The sequence below is a fragment of the Oncorhynchus nerka genome, linkage group LG28 (genome assembly GCF_034236695.1).
Source record: "Oncorhynchus nerka isolate Pitt River linkage group LG28, Oner_Uvic_2.0, whole genome shotgun sequence".
In the NCBI taxonomy this organism is placed as follows: Eukaryota; Metazoa; Chordata; class Actinopteri; order Salmoniformes; family Salmonidae; genus Oncorhynchus; species Oncorhynchus nerka.
Window position 1 is genome coordinate 42115044 of NC_088423.1, and position 17344 is coordinate 42132387.

The 17344-nt window shown below is 41.7% G+C and overlaps 1 protein-coding gene and 1 pseudogene across 1 annotated transcript; both read left to right on the forward strand.

Annotated features, from left to right (window-relative positions):
* Positions 1-4247: 4247 nt before the first annotated feature.
* On the forward strand, positions 4248-8494 carry LOC135565568 (uncharacterized). Its single transcript, XM_065012799.1, has 5 exons — positions 4248-4680; positions 5882-6108; positions 6238-6397; positions 6522-6711; positions 7920-8494. The coding sequence occupies exons 1-5, from the start codon at positions 4386-4388 to the stop codon at positions 8002-8004; spliced, it is 957 nt and encodes a 318-aa protein (XP_064868871.1). The 5' UTR covers positions 4248-4385; the 3' UTR covers positions 8005-8494.
* Positions 8495-11410: 2916 nt separating this feature from the next.
* The window catches only part of LOC115113234 (ras and Rab interactor 2-like), a 49574-nt pseudogene continuing 43640 nt past the window's right edge, over positions 11411-17344 (forward strand).

Sequence of the window (17344 nt, forward strand, 5' to 3'; positions counted from 1 at the left end):
AATAAGCAAAGCGAAACAACAGTCCATCATTAATTTAAGACATGAAGGTCAGTCAATCCAGAAAATGTAAATAACTCTGAAAGTTTTTTCAAGTGTAGTCGCAAAAACCATCAAGCTCTATGATGAAACTGGCTCTCATGATGACTACCACAGGAAAGGAGAGTTACCTCTGCTGCAGAGGATAAGTTCATTAGAGTTACCAGCTTCAGAAATTGCAGCCCAAATAAATGCTTCACAGAGTTCAAGTAACAGACACATCTCAACATCAACTGTTCAGAGGAGACGGTGTGAATCAGGTCGAATTGATGGAAAGAAACCACTACTAAAAGACAACAATAATAAGAAGAGACTTGTTTGGGGTAAGAAACATGAGCAATGGACATTAGATCGGTGGAAATCTGTCCTTTGGTCTGATGAGTCCAAATCTCAAATTTCAAAGACCGCCGTGTCTTTGAAAGACGCAGAGTTGGTGAACGGATGATCAGTTCAATGCACACTTAACTAGCATGGCTACCACAGCATTCTGCAGTGATACACCATCCCAACTGGTTTCAGCTTAGTGGGACTATCATATGTTTTTCAAGAGGACAATGACCCAACACACCTCCAGGCTGTGTAAGGGCTATTTGACCAAGAAGGAGAGTGATGGAGTGCTGCACCCGACTTCAACCCAGATGGAGTGCTGCACCCAACCTCAACCCAATTGAGATGGTTTGGGATGAGTTGGAACGCAGAGTGAAAGAAAAGCACCCAACAAGTGCTCAGCATATATGGAAACTCCTTCAAGACTCTTGGAAAAGCATTCCAGGTGAAGCTGGTTGAGAGAATGCCAAGAGTGTGCAAAGCTGTCATCAAGGCAAAGGGTGGCTACTTTGAAGAATATAAAATATATTTGGATTTGTTTAACACTTTTTTAGTTACTACACGTTTCCATGTGTGTTATTTCATAGTTTTGATGTCTTCACTATCATTCTACAATGTAGAAAATAGTTTAAAATAAAATAAAAACCTTGAAGGAGTAGGTAGGTCCAAACTGTTGACTGGTGCTGTATATCCGAAAATGATTAAACAGCCTAAACATTAATTTGATCAAATAAGCCCCACATACTTTGACCTGCTCTCATTGACCTCCATAAAAAAGAAATCACTAGTTGGTTTGCTCATCTCACGCAGAATAATTTTCCTCGCTTCGCCTCTTCCCCTGCTCAGGCAGGGCACAGATGATCCATTATATTGACCAGATATTCAAGTGGCCGCTCTAACAATGGAAAGAAATGTATTCAAAGTCCGGAGGAGGCAAGATCAGGTGGGACCATTCAAGCCAATGGTGGTTTTTCTCAAAATTGCCGGGATGTCACATGTCCTACGTATATCAGTACACTTGTAACAACCTGAGCATTATGAAACTTATATTCGATCAAATAAACCACACGTAGCAAATAAGCCATTCAATTTTTTGTTAACCAAATTCGACACTCTCTCATTGACCTCAGTATAAAAACTCCTCGGTTGGTGAGCGAAAAAAAGATGCCACATTCTGGAGAAAACTGATTATGGGCTCAGTTATCCCACTCGCTTAGCTTCTTCCTCTTTGTACGAGGCGAGGCAACAAGGGTGAATTCCTGACAATTCACGCTGGGTTCCTAGCCATAGAGAACAAGTGGCTACTAGTGGCAAAAAGGCCGTTTTAGTATTGGTAGCGCCAGAGGGCTTCCACCATGCTTCCGCCATTTTAAAGTAGTCAACTCGGTGGGTATTCCTATGGGTTGTAGCCTCAATGGCTCTACCCATGCTGTCACAGACGCATGCAATCTGGTTTCAGAGCTGGTCATGGGTGTACCTCAGCCACGCTCAAGGTCCTAAACGATATCATAACCGCCATCGATAAGAGACATTACTGTGCAGCCGTATTCATCGACCTGGTCAAGACTTTCGACTCTGTCAATCACCACATTCTTATCGGCTGACTAAACAGCCTTGGTTTCTCAAATGACTGCCTCGCCTGGTTCACCAACTACTTCTCTGATAGAGTTCAGTGTGTCAAATCGGAGGGTCTGTTGTCTGGACCTCTGGCCGTCGATATGGGGGTGCCACAGGGTTCAATTTTCGGGCCGACTCTCTTCTCTGTATACATCAATGATGTCGCTCTTGCTGCTGGTGATTCTCTGATTCACCTCTACGCAGACAACACAATTTTGTATACTTCTGGCCCTTCTTTTGGACACTGTGTTAACTAACCTCCAGACGAGCTTCAATGCCATACAACTCTCCTTTCGTTGCCTCCAACTGCTCTTAAATGCAAGTAAAACTAAACGCATGCTCTTCAACCGATCGCTGCCCCGCACTTGCCCGCCCATTCAGCATCACTACTATGGACGGTTCTGACTTTGAATATGTGGACAACTACAAATACCTAGGTGTCTGGTTAGACTGTAAACTCTCCTTCCAGACTCACATTAAGCATCTCCAATCCAAAATTAAATCTAGAATAGGCTTTCTATTTAGCAACAAAGCATCCTTCACTCATGCTGCCAAACATACCCTTGTAAAACTGACCATCCTACCGATCCTCGGCGATGTCATTTACAAAATAGCCTCCAACACTCCACTCAACAAATTGGATGCAGTCTATCACAGTGCCATCCGTTTTGTCACCAAAGCCCCATATACTCCCCACCATTGTGAACTGTATGCTCTCGTTGGCTGGCCCTCGCTTCATACTCGTTGCCAAACCCACTGGCTCCAGGTCATCTACAAGTCTCTGCTAGGTAAAGCCCCGGCTTATCTCAGCTCACTGGTCACCATAGCAGCACCCACCCGTAGTACCCGCTCCAGCAGGTATATCTCACTAGTCATCCCCAAAGCCAATTCCTCCTTTGGCCGGCTTTCCTTCCAGTTCTCTGCTGCTAATGACTGGAAGAAACTGCAAAAATCACTGAAGCTGGAGACTCATATCTCCCTCACTAGCTTTAAGCACCAGCTGGCAGAGCAGCTCACAGCACCTGTACATAGCCCATCCAACTACCAACTACCTCATCCCCATACTGTGTTTATTTATCTCGCTCCTTTGCACCCCAGTATCTCTACTTGCACATTCGTCTTCTGCACATCAATAACTCCAGTGTTTAATTAGTATATTGTAATTACTTCGCCACCATGGCCTATTTATTGCTTTACCTCCCTTATCTTACCTCATTTGCACACACTGTAAATATACTTTTTATACCTTATTATTGACCGTATGTTTGTTTACTCCATGTGTAACTCTGTGTTGTTGTATGTGTCGAACTGCTTTGCTTTATTCTTGGCCAGGTCGCAGTTGTAAATGAGAACTTGTTCTCAACTAGCCTACCTGGTTAAATAAAGGCGAGAAAAAAAAATATAATAAAAATAATGGCACAGATACAAAGATGAGTCCTCTATCTCTATGGTCCCACCTGCTCTCTCCTCCCATCTTTGAGATCATATATTTCTCGTTATAGTGGGCACTCGACTATCTTGTCAATATAATAGATCGGGCTCTCCAACCCTGTTCCTGGAGAGCTACCCTCCTGTAGGTTTTCGCTCCTTCCCAGTTGTAACTAACCTGATTCAATGTATTAACCTTAAGCATCTAATTATTAGAATCAGGTGGGCTAGATTAGGGTTGGAGTGAAAACCTACAGGACAGTAGCTCTCTTAAGAACAGGGTCCTGTAATAGATCATCTTTGGCAGGGGAACACAACTGTTTACCAAATATTGGGCGTGTTTGAGTGGTAAGGCGAAAGCAACTGAATGTAGACAAGTAGAAGTCAGGGGAGGTGCATCTCAGACAGCCAAAACTTCATGACCTTCGATGTTGGCGCAAATCAGTCATGTTTAACAGCATAGTGCAACACACTTTGAAAGGCAGAGACCATTCCATTGAAGTTTCCCAATCACTCACAGCTGGCACAAAAAAAATATATACTTTAAATGTTGGAACCTTGATGATCACTACATTGTGTTAGTTAAAGTTACATCAAATGTAGCCTACAATGTAACAATTTCTATCAGCGGGCTACAATGTTACTGTTATGGTTACATTCGGCATACATGCTAATTGGCATCTTTCCATGAACTAAAAACGTTCAAGATAAATATGCTGTCAACCCGTGGGAAAGAAATATGTTGATTATTGCGGTGGGAATTGTAGTTCTTCTGGCCTTCCCAATGTTCTCGCAACATTACCGTGACGTTGTTGCAACGTGATATCATGCGCTGGCTGTGGACTGCTTGATAACCACTTCCGCTTTTTTCCACGCAGGTCAACATTTGCGTTTACCTAGAAAGACAGTAAAGACATTGTAGAAAGGTTTTTGTTGATTAAAACTCACGTTTAGAAGATCGACAGGTTGAGATATTTATGGAGCATAATAATGGAGATACTTCTAGCTGGTCGATGCAGCGACGAATGGAAGGTTTGGTCAACAAACACATGGCAGACATAGCACTAGAAACACTCCAACAGAGACTATCAGCTGTGTCCGACGAAATGAACCATCTTGCGGAACATGTCTCGAGACGCTCGGAGGATGTTCCCAAGTATGATATTCCAAGACGCACAGATGTAAACTTTGACGTTGAGTCACTGAGTGCAACATTTAGCACGGGTAGTGTTGGGGAAAAGTTGGCGATCCCCGGCACCTCATCATCAGCAGGTAACGTTTCACCCTTGCTTGATTAACTATAGTTGTGTTTTTAAAGTGAATTTCCTACTTTGTTTTGTATTTTCTTGGAAGTAACAAGTATCGGGGAAAAAAACAAAGATTCCTAGGATTGACTCAGTTGTGTGACCAATCAGATTCTCAGGAGAAACATAGTACCCCAGGCTACATTTCTAATTGGCTGAAGAGTTACAGAAGCCAATGAGACTCACTCGCTGTTTTAGATTGATGGGGAAAATGACTACAGCTAGGCCTGTCACTGTTCCAAAATGTGACACAAAATACGACAAATCAACAAACTGACATGTCAATTCAATAAATTCTTGAAATTCTATTGTTTTCTTCTTCCAATTCTTAAGAAAAGAACACTTCCTTGAAAATAAGAAACATCTTCATAGAAAAAAACATGTTTTGTAGTCTCCAGCTGAAATTAATAGTCCCTATGCTGTAATCAAATAAAATTATATTAGTCACATACGCCGAATACAACAGGTGTAGACCTTACAGTGAAATGCTTACTTACAAGCCCCTAACCAACAATGCAGTTGAAAAAATATGAATAAGAAATAAAGGAACATGTAATTAAAGAGCAGCAGTGAAATAACAATAGCAAGACTATATACAGGGGGTACCGGTACAGAGTCAATGTGCGAGGGCACCGGTTCGTTGTGGTAACTGTGGTAATATGTTCATGTAGGTAGAGTTATTAAAGTGACTATGCATAGATAATAACAGAGAGTAGTGGTGGTGTAAAAGAGGGGGTGGGGGGGCAATTCAAATAGTCTGGGTAGCCATTTGATTTAATGTTCAGGGGTCTTATGGCTTCGGGGTAGGAGTCTTTTGGCTTGGGGTAGAAGTCTATGACTAGGGTGGCTGGAGTTTAACTATTTTTAGGGCCTTCCTCTGACACTGCCTGGTATAGAGGTCCTGGATGGCAGGAAGCTTGCCACAGTGATGTACTGGGCTGTACGCACTGCCCGCTGTAGTGCCTTGCAGTCGGAGGACGAGCAGTTGCCATACCGGACAGTGATGCAACCAATCACGATGCTCTCGATGGTGCAGCTGTAGAACCTTTTGAGGATCTGAGGACCCATGCCACGTCTTTTCAGTCTCCTGAGGGGGAATAGGTTTCCTCCATTGGCCCCTACCTTGACCCTGTGTCATCCTAAATCAGTTTCTATCCACTGTTCCTCAGAGACGGCTGCCCAGCGTAAAATCATCTCCCTGCTGGTGGAGATTAAGGAGGAGCAGCAGAGACAGTGGGGCGTTTTGAGGCAGATGCAGGCCAGGGTTCAGGGCCAGAGCTTTCCGGTGGTAGAGGAAGAGGTGGAGGCTCTAGACATTGACATCCCACTGAGGACCATGGAGCAGCTAGATGACACAGAGAGGCACCTGGAGGATGCAGGAGCACAGAAGAGAATGGTAGGTGGACCGAGTGACCCGCAAAGGCTTGAACCAGTGACAAGCACACTACCTAATGTTGTAGTATAATACTGCTAAATAATGGGAAGTGATTGTGTTATAAATGGTGTATGTGTCTATCTATGACAGGTGTCTCACCTGTCACGAATGGGTGGGGCCACGTTTGATGATGCGGTGCGAAGGCTCATGCAGGCAGTGCTATCTTTTGCTGTGGGCTCTGAGCTCAACTGGGTAGGCCGAGGCCAGAAAAGGAGCTTCAGAAACACCCGCCTCCAAGGGGTTCTCTTCTGTAAGTACCGGTATCATATCTTACACATACTGTTAGGGTTGGAGAGAGGGATGCATGATGCAGAAAGATCAGTCTCCATAGACATTTGGAATGTAAACCACTCACTACTTCTCTATCCCCGTAGGTGCTCTGAAAAGAACCCCAGTGGGCAAAGAGGCCACACATCACCAGTTTGCAGACGTGGTGAAGAAGTGGCTGCGGTTCGCCCCATTCAGACAGGGAGGGAGTGGTCGACGGCATTATAAACCACCTGTTGACTTCCTCTGTCCAAAGGAATGTGTAGATCTGCCTACACATCAGCCTACACATCCACAGTAACTCACAATCAGCTTATTACATATATTATATTGTTTAACATTTTAGTATTTTTCCTAAGTTTGTTACATTGCAAAAAATAAATGCTATTTGAATGTGAATACATGTGGTTTGGCCCATGTTACTTCATACAGGGCCAAACCTGTGATCTGCTCAAGTAACTTGGACCCCTGCATAAATCATGCAACGATGTAAATCACGTGCCAAACTCATTCCACGGAGGGTAGAGTGTCTGTGTGTGTTTTCACTCCTCCCTTGTACTTGATTGATGAATTAAGTAAATAACTTCAGTCACCTGGTTTTATAGGTATTAGTTGAAAATAAATAATAAAAACCTGCAGACACTAGGCACAACATGGAATGAGTTTGACACCCCTGATGTAAATTGAAGATGTATTCTCAAAGTCCAGTTTCTCATACAGTTCTCAAAATTATGCCCACAATGTATATGATCTCATATAGTCTCCAATAGAGTCACATCCCATGATGCTCCTCACATCACAGATCTGTCAGGTGTGGTTGGATGTTTGTCCCTGAGTAATTCAAACCAAATACTGCTGCAAAACCTGTTGATAAAAGTTGTGTATTGCAGTTAATGCTTTGAAGGTACTGATTAGAATGCTTTCCGGCATATTTTTTACCGCACTAATGAGAGTATGTGCAAATATACACTACTATTCAAAAGTTTGGGGTTACATAGAAATGTCCTTGTTTTTGAAAAAGCACGTTTTTTGTCCATTTAAAATAACATAAAATTTATCAGAAATACAGTGTAGACATTGTTAATGTTGTAAATGATTATTGTAGCTGGAAACGGCTGATTTTTAATGGAATATCAACATAGACGTACAGAGGCCCATTATCAGCACTCCTGTGTTCCAATGGCACGTTATGTTAGTTAATCCAAGTTTATCATTTTAAAAGGCTAATTAATAATTAGAAAATCATTTTGCAATTATGTTAGCACAGCTGAAAACTGTTGTGTTGATTTAAAGAAGCAATAAAACTGGCCTTCTTTAGGCTAGTTGAGTATCTGGAGCATCCGCATTTGTGGGTTCGCTTACAGGCTCGAAATGGCCAGAAACAAATGATTTTCTTCTGAAACTCATCAGTCTATTCGTGTTCTGAGAAATGAAGGCTATTCCATGTGAGAAATTGGCAAGAAACGTAAGATCTCGTACAACGCTGTGTACTACTCCCTTCACAGAACAGAGCAAACGGGCTCTAACCAGAAGAGGAGTGGGAGGCCCCGGTGCACAACTGCGCAAGAGGACAAGTACATTAGTATCTAGTTTGAGAAACAGACGCCTCACAAGTCCTCAACTGGCAGCTTCATTAAATAGGACCCACAAAACCCCCGTCTCAACGTCAACAGTGAAGAGGCGACTCCAGGACGCTGGCCTTCTAGACAGAGTTGCAAAGAAAAAGTAGATATTCTATTAAAAATCTGCAGTTTCCAGCTACAATAGTAATTTACAACATTAACTATGTCTACACTGTATTTCTGATAAATTTGGCTGTTAATATAGGCCATGAACATTGCAGTTTGTAGTAGGTCTATGACGTTTTCATCCTTACGAAGACGCAGGCTTCCGGGTCATTCAGATGACCTCTTTCTGCACATTATTTTTTCTATATAACTGTGAGTGAGTGAATGTTAGACACGAAAGCAATTTACTATATGTTAAAAAGTAATGTCTATATAAGCTTATTTCTTGTAACAACCATCATACATTGTAAATATCCATAAATTGATATTTGTAAATACATATTTCTCATTAATTTCTGTTTCCTTGTTTTGTAATGAAAAAATGTGTAATTGGGGTACCAGCCCAAACTGTTATAGCTCACTGACCTTCATTGATTCAGGTATGGTTTGTGCTGGGCACTGAGAAACACACACAAGGGCATTTTTAAAGAAATAGCTGTGTTTCTGGTTGTTTCTGGTGAATTTTGAAGGGAAAATACATCCAAAACATGCCTGATAATTTGGTCAATACACTACCGTTCAAAGTTTTTAGAACACTTACAGTACCCAAGCAAAGGTTTTTCGTACTATTTTCTACATTGTATAATAATAGGGAAGACATAAAACTATGAAATAATACATTTGTAATCATGTAGCAACCAAAAAAGTGTTAAACAAATCAAAATATATTTTATATTTGAGATTCTTCAAATAGCCACCCTTTGCCTTGATGACACTCTTGGCATTCTCTCAACTAGCTTCACCTGGAATGCTATTCCAACAGTCTTTAAGGAGTTCCAACATACAGTTGAAGTCAGAAGTTTACATACACTTAGGTTGGAGTCATTAAAATTCGTTTTTCAAACACTCCACAAATTTCTTGTTAACAAACTATAGTTTTGGCAAGTCGGTTAGAACATCTACTTTGTGCCTGACACAAATAATTTTTCCAACACTTGTTTACAGACAGATTATTTCACTTATGCACTATATCACAATTTCAGTGGGTCAGAAGTTCACATATACTAAGTTTAGCATAGTCGGCGCTACACAAAACTTGAAATAATGTCCGGGTAAATCTCAACCAAAATATCCGGTCGGAGACCGGAAGAAATGGGCTGTCTCTTGTCCGTTTGACCAAGAAACAAATCCTAGGCAAATGACAAGACTGTTGACATCGTGTGGAAGCTGTAGGTATTGCAACCTCGGCTCCATTTAATGTGGTTTCTATTCAACAATACATTCAAGTGGCGCATTGATATATTTTCCAGTTTTCAGTGATCAGATTTAAATGTATTCCAGGTGACCACCTCATGAAGCTGTTTGAGAGTGTTCAACTCTGTCTTCAAGGCTACTTTGAAGAATCTCAAATATTAAATATATTTTGATTTGTTTAACACTTTTTTTGGTTACTACATGATTCCATATTTGTTATTTTATAGTTGTGATGTCTTCACTATGATTCTACAATGTAGAACATTTTCAACATAAAGAAAAACCCTTGAATGAGTAGGTGTTCTAAAACTTTTGACAGGTAGTGTATATCCCAACCACAACTGAAATACAAATACGTTCTGTATTACTTTAAAAGATCGGTCTAATGCTTTAAGTTCAGAAAGTCACAACCAAACCACTGTTTTAACTCAATTTACATGTTATAACCCATTATTCCTATTTGTGTATCCTTCACTATGCTTAGGATGTACTTTTTTACGACGCGCTGTCGTTCACGTCGATCCAGAGCATCCCAAACATGCTCAATGGGTGACATGTATGGTGAGTATGCAGGCCATGGAAGAACTGAGACATTTTCAGCTTCCAGGAATTGTGTACAGATCCTTGCAACATGGGGCTTTGCATTATCATGCTGAAACATGAGGTGATGGTGGGGGATGAATGGCACGACTATGGGCCTCAGGATCTCGTCACGGTTTCTCTTTGCATTCAAATTCCCATCGATAAATTGAGGAAAACACTTCAAGTGCTTATGGAACATTTCTGGAATCTTTTATTTCAGCTCACGAAAGATAGGAACAACACTTTACATGTTGCGTTTATATTTTTGTTCGTATATTTAGTAACTTTGCAACTACTTATTACTTTTCAGCTACTTTGCAACTACTTAGCCCTAACCTTAAAACCTTTAACCTAAATCCTAACCTTGACCCTAACCCCTAGCCTAGCTATCGTTTGTTACCTCGCTAACATTAGCATTAGCCACATAGCTAGCTAATTTGTGTTACAACAAATTGGAATTCGTAACAAATTATGAGTTTTACAAATTGATAACATATTGTACGAATTGCAATTTGTAACATATAATGTACGAATTATAATTTGTAACTTTTCATCCGAAAAGGATGATGGACATCCACAAATGAATACCATACAAAATATAACATATATAATACAAATTGGAGTTCCCTGGATTTACTTTTACTATGTTACGTCTACCCCCAAGTGCAGGTTGCGGAGACAGCCACTGCCTCTGACTGGGGAGAGAAACAGGCTTGCTTGAGCGGACTGCCTGACCTTAATAGAAACAACCCTTCTCTAATTCTGTAGCCTACTAGAAATAATATATTTTAGGGTTCATAATACTACCAAAGTTGTATTTTGAGAAATAGCGTTCACTCACGAGATGCACATTTCTTCACTTTGCAAAAGAAACTTTCTCCATTTGAATTTTTTTTAATTTTCTCTATCATTCTTATTCGTGCCTATAAATATTCTATGTTCATTTTGACTACTATTTTATTTGTTCCATGTTTGCTCACAGATTAGAGGGTTTGTTAAGAAGAGAGAAAGAGAGGAGATATTGTGAGTTTCTCCATAGCCCTGCTTAACTTTTTTTCCTTTCACAAACCAAAATAATAATTGTCAGGGGGCGGATCCAGTCATAAAATGATGAATTTAGTAGAACTGTGTGGTGTAAGAAGACACAGAAAGCCAGTAGCTGCCAGGCGCTTTACAGTGGGATATGTTTCTCTTGGTATATTATTGAGGGGGTCAAATTGTCCTGTCTCTAATATTGGAGGGGGTCATGACCACCCGTTTCTTCGTCAAGTTACGCGCCTGCGCACACATACAAAAATACATTTAAAAAGTTGTAATTTTTCAGGAAAACAGGACATCCACACCAATAAAGCGGGGTGTACCCATGCCAAGGTCATCCCTTGCAAAGACACGTGACGTGAAAGCACTGATTTTACTTTAGTTCTCCAGCTGTTGCTAGGGATGTCGAATGCACACATTGAATTGTAGAGGAAGGAAAGACAGGAACTAGAGTAAATCATGGACGCAGCCGACTCGGAGCCCAACTTTCTACGACGAACTATGAAAACTACATCATTTGAATGACACAAACGTGACTTATTACTTCACAACTGGAGTCAATTATAAACATACATCAGAGTTGTCGGTTTAGGAGCTCAATTCTGCCGACTTGGTACGTTTGAAAGAGATACGTTTTCATTGTGTTTACATTTTGCAGCATTGTTTATAGAACTTTTCTCAATTTATTTCTCAATTTCCATGCCAGCAAGCCTGTCCGTAAATCATAAACGGCATATTTAGAAAGTATGATAATAGGCCCTATGTATTCATGTCGCCTGTTATTTTAGTCAAAATAACTATTGTCCCCGAAAATACTTATCCTCCTGTTTGGATGGAGACTAAAAATCTCAAACATTGTCTCGCTAGTAACTGATTACATTCAGTTACATGTAATCTAATTAACGTTACAAAGAAACAGTAAGTAAACAGTTGGCAGCAATAATAAAAACATCTGAAAAAATAAGCACATTTAAATTTGTTCACCTAATCGAGAATGACCACAAGTTACAGACCACTATGATGACAGCAAATGCGTTTGATCGATAATGTATGTCTTCTTCTAATGCCTCTAAGGGGAAAGTCATCCAAAAGTAGTCAGATATTTACTTAGTTTGGGTAATCCTAAACTGCAGCCTGGTCTCAAATTTAATGTAACATAGTAAAGCAAATCTGGAACAGTCAAATTAGTATGATATGTAATGTTTGGTATGGTTACTTAAAGGTAACTAAAGTTGGGTGTGTAATTGGAACGTCTAGCAACCCAAAGGTTGCGAGTTTGAATTTTATCATGGACAATTTGAGCTAATTAGCAACTTTTCAACTACTTGCTACTTTGCAACTACTTAGCATGTTAGCTCACCCTTCCCCTAACCTTGACCCTTTTACCTAACCCCTAAAGCTAACATTATCCAGCTAGCTAATGCTGGTCACCTAGCTATAATTAAGCAATAAGCCAGGAGGGGGTAAGGTATATGGCCTATATTCCATGGCTAAGGGCTGTGCTTATGTGCAACGCAACATGGAGTGCCTGGATACAGCTCTTAGTCGTGGTATATTGGCCATATACCACACACCTGAGGTTCCTTATTGCTATTGGTTACCAATGTAAAAATACATGTTTTGTCATACCCGTGTTATATGGTCTGATATACCACAGCATTCATTTGTGGATGTCTGTCACCCAATTCGTATGTGTTATGGATTACAATTGGTATTATATGTTATGAATTTGCTAAACTTATGATATATTCCAAATTATAACTGGGTGGTTTGAGCCCTGAATGCTGATTCACTGACAGCATACCATACGAAATGTAACGTCATACTAAATGGAGCGTCTCCGATTTACATACAGAATAATACAAAATGCTCTGAGAACAGGTTGAAAAGTGACATCACTGATTTACAATTTTGGACAGATAACTAGCAACTGTATTACATTTAGAGAGTAGGCCTAACCTAGCCAACCCTGGCTATAGCTTATTCAACAGCTGTTGCCCGGTGTCTCACCTTCGATTGAGAAATACAATGTAGTGTGTGACGAGACTCTTCGGTCAGGGATGGTGATATTGTAAACGTAAGTTGAAACAGTAGCCTACTCCATGTGCTCACTTGTATTCTGTGCAATTCACTCTAGGGAGTAGGGACTCAATACTGTATGTTGCTATGAACCATGGCTGGATTGTTTATAGCCTACTGTACATTGGAATATTGAAGTAGGCCTACTGTAGTGGACCTTTATGATAAGATGTATGAAGACATAGTACTAAGAAAGCTCTAACCAACTTTTACTTATCATAGAAATAGAATATAGATATTGTGTGTACTTATCACAATTTACCATCTAAATCGCCTCCAAGTGATTATCTGTGTTTTATTTCACAAAGTGAACTCAGAGTAAGCATGGAGAATACAAGGAGTTATACAGGTGCAAGCTCATTGTGACTTAGTACTGGGAGGTTTGCTTTCTGTTCAGCAGGTTGAGTCATAAGAGGAACTCACTGATAAGCCTTCAGTTGAGTGTTTGATCTAACAAGCGGTTCAATTTCTGCATTTCTTCTGTTCTAGTGTTCAACCATTTCAGTTTCTGATTTTAAAATGATCTTGAGTTGGTAGCTGTCACCCTGTAGATTTCCAAACTACGTTCAAAACCTGTTTTCGTTAGGTTACCACAATCATTTCAAACTTTTCCAGCAAAAGTTACCTTTTTTCTTAATTACATATACATACCAAGGTGCCAGTTTTCCAGTATGCTCTGAAATATGTTTAAGATTAGCTTTGGGGGGAAAAGCAGACTGGTGTTACGTAGAACTTCAGTCACAGGTTAGAATTTCAAGAACTGTGCCAAGACTGGCAGTTCATTACTTAGCCAATAGTTTGTTTTCCCCTTCTCTCCTTTACAGACTAGCAGGTTCCCTGTGTTCAAAGCTTCCATGCACACTCGGCTGAATATTACTGTCCAAGGCAGGATTTCTCCCCATTACCATATTGTAATTGGCTGTAGTTTTCTTTTACCTGTCAGTTTCTTCCCCCAGAAGTCTGCTGTGGTTGCGTGCAGATCACCAATAGGGAAATGTTTGTCATCACTTCAGACTCTAACCACAGAAAGCCTAGGAGATATACTACTGCAAAAAAAAGCTCTTTATGGTAGACTTGGTCAGAAGTTGGAGTTTCACACTCCAATATAAAGTTAGGATTCGGCTCTGATTGAGAGGGAGAACACTTCAACCTCTGAGAATAGTAGCCATAAATGCTGTCATATAGAGTTTGGCATAAAGCCTATCATAACAAGCCATGACAACAGTACAGCCAATAAACCTATAGCCATTCACCTCACCCATCTGTCTGCTAGCCCCAACTAACTACTACTGTAGATGCAGTGTAGGAAATCTGTTACTGTCAGAGCAAGAAAACAAGTCCGTTCATAATTTGGTGGGGACAGATGAGCAGCTTCTGTGTTAAAGCCTGCTTTTAGACCCCCTTCACTGCGTTATTTTATCCAACCCTACTGAAATACAGCTGGAGATGCAGAGCTCTGCAGTTTGCAGTGTTGAGAGAAGTGCAGGGAGTTGGATGTGGAGTTGCGATTGTAGGGTGTTACGTGGGATGCTTTGATAGCTGGTACTGTCTTTAGAAATTTAGAACAGGCAACCACTGTTTTAGGATAACTCCCTCTTGTCAATCTGTGTGTATGTGTGATTCATGTGAGTCTTAGTGGCTGTGACCTCCTATGCAAGCAGGGACACACACCTAATCCAAGTGGAAACAGGCTGAATGTGTCTTTTTGAGGGAGCCACATTTGGCCCCAAGTGTTGACACTCCAACACACAATAGTTATCCGGAATTCACCTATTGTTGCTTTATTTCAAGTTTTATTTATAGAGGACATCATATACAGGTAACTGCCAAAATAATGGAAACACTTGAGTAAATGAGGGATACAAAGTATATTGAAAGCAGGTTACTTTGGTGTTCTTGGGCACAGGGACTATGGTGGTCTGCTTGAAACATGTAGGTATTATACTTGGTCAGGGAGAGGTTGAAAATGTTAGTGAAGACACTTGCCAGTTGGTCAGTGCATGCTCGGAGTACACATCCTGGCAATCCATCTCAATGTTGATGTGTTTAAAGGTCTTACTCACATTGGCTACGGAGAGTGTGATCACACACTCATCTGGAACAGCTGGTGCTCTCATGCATGGTTAAAATTTGCTTGCCTCGACATGAGTGGAGAAGGCAGTTAGCTCGTCTGATAGGCTCACGTCAGTGTGTAGCTTGCGGCTGGGTTTCCCTTTGTGATCCGTTATAGTTTTCAAACCCTGCCACATCCAACGAGCGTCAGAGCCGGTGTAGTAGGATTCAATCTTAGTCCTCTATTGACACTTTGCCTGTTTGATATTTTTTTTGAGGGCATAGTGGGATTTCTTATAAGCGTCCGGATGAGTGTCCGCTCCTTGAAAGTGGCAGCTCTACGCTTTAGCTCAGTGCAGATGTTGCCTGTAATCCAAGGCTTCTGGTTGGAATATGTACGTACGGTCACTGTGGGGACCGTGTCGTCAATGCACTTACTGATGAAGCTGGTGACGGATGTGGTATACTCAATTTCATCGGATGAATCCCAGAACGTATTCCATTCGGTGCTAGAAAAACAGTCTTGTTTGCTTATGGCGGTCTGAGAGCCTGCATCGGTATGTGGTGGTAAATGGGCAGCTATGAAAAATATAGATAAACTCCAGGTGAATAGTGTGGTCAACAGCTTTTCATGAGGTACTCTACCTCAGGCAAGCAAAATCTCAAGACTTCCTTAATATTAGATTGCGCACCAGCTGTTGTTGACAAATAGACACAGACCACCACCCCTCGTCTTACCGGAGGTTGCTGTTCTATCTTTCCAATGCATGCAAAAACCATCAAACTGTGTATTATCCATTTCCTCGTTCAGCCACGACTCGGTGAAACGTAAGATATTACAGTTTAATGTCCCATTGGTAGGATAGACTCCGATGGAGCTCATCCAATGATTGCACGTTTCCCAGTAGGACAGATGGTAAAGGTGGATTATCCACTCGCCGACGAATTCTCACCAAGCACTCGGATCTGTGTCCCCTGTATCGGTGTCTCCTCTTCATGCCAATGATGGGGATTTGGTCCTGGGAGGAGATATACACTGCTCAAAAAAATAAAGGGAACACTAAAATAACACATCCTAGATCTGAATGAATGAAATATTCTTATTAAATACTTTTTTCTTTACATAGTTGAATGTGCTGACAACAAAATCACACAAATGATCAATGGAAATCAAATTTATCAACCCATGGAGGTCTGGATTTGGAGTCACACAAAATTAAAGTGGAAAACCACACTACAGGCTGATCCAACTTTGATGTAATGTCCTTAAAACAAGTCTAAATGAGGCTCAGTAGTGTGTGTGGCCTCCACGTGCCTGTATGACCTCCCTACAACGCCTGGGCATGCTCCTGATGAGGTGGCGGATGGTCTCCTGAGGGATCTCCTCCCAGACCTGGACTAAAGCATCCGCCAACTCCTGGACAGTCTGTGGTGCAACGTGGCGTTGGTGGATGGAGCGAGACATGATGTCCCAGATGTGCTCAATTGGATTCAGGTCTGGGGAACGGGTGGGCCAGTCCATAGCATCAATGCCTTCCTCTTGCAGGAACTGCTGACACACTCCAGCCACATGAGGTCTAGCATTGTCTTGCATTAGGAGGAACCCAGGGCCAACCGCACCAGCATATGGTCTCACAAGGGGTCTGAGGATCTCATCTCGGTACCTAATGGCAGTCAGGCTACCTCTGGCGAGCACATGGAGGGCTGTGCGCCCCCCCCCAATGAAATGCCACCCCACACCATGACTGACCCACCGCCAAACCGGTCATGCTGGAGGATGTTGCAGGCAGCAGAACGTTCTCCACGGCGTCTCCAGACTGTCACGTCTGTCACGTGCTCAGTGTGAACCTGCTTTCATCTGTGAAGAGCACAGGGCGCCGGTGGCGAATTTGCCAATATTGGTGTTCTCTGGCAAATGGAAAACATCCTGCACGGTGTTGAGCTGTAAGCACAACCCCCACCTGTGGACGTCGGGCCCTCATACCACCCTCATGGAGTCTTTCTGACCGTTTGAGCAGACACATGCACATTTGTGGCCTGCTGGAGGTCATTTTGCAGGGCTCTGGCAGTGCTCCTCCTGCTCCTCCTTGCACAAAGGCGGAGGTAGCGGTCCTGCTGCTGGGTTGTTGCCCTCCTACGGCCTCCTCCACGTCTCCTGATGTACTGGCCTGTCTCCTGGTAGCGCCTCCATGCTCTGG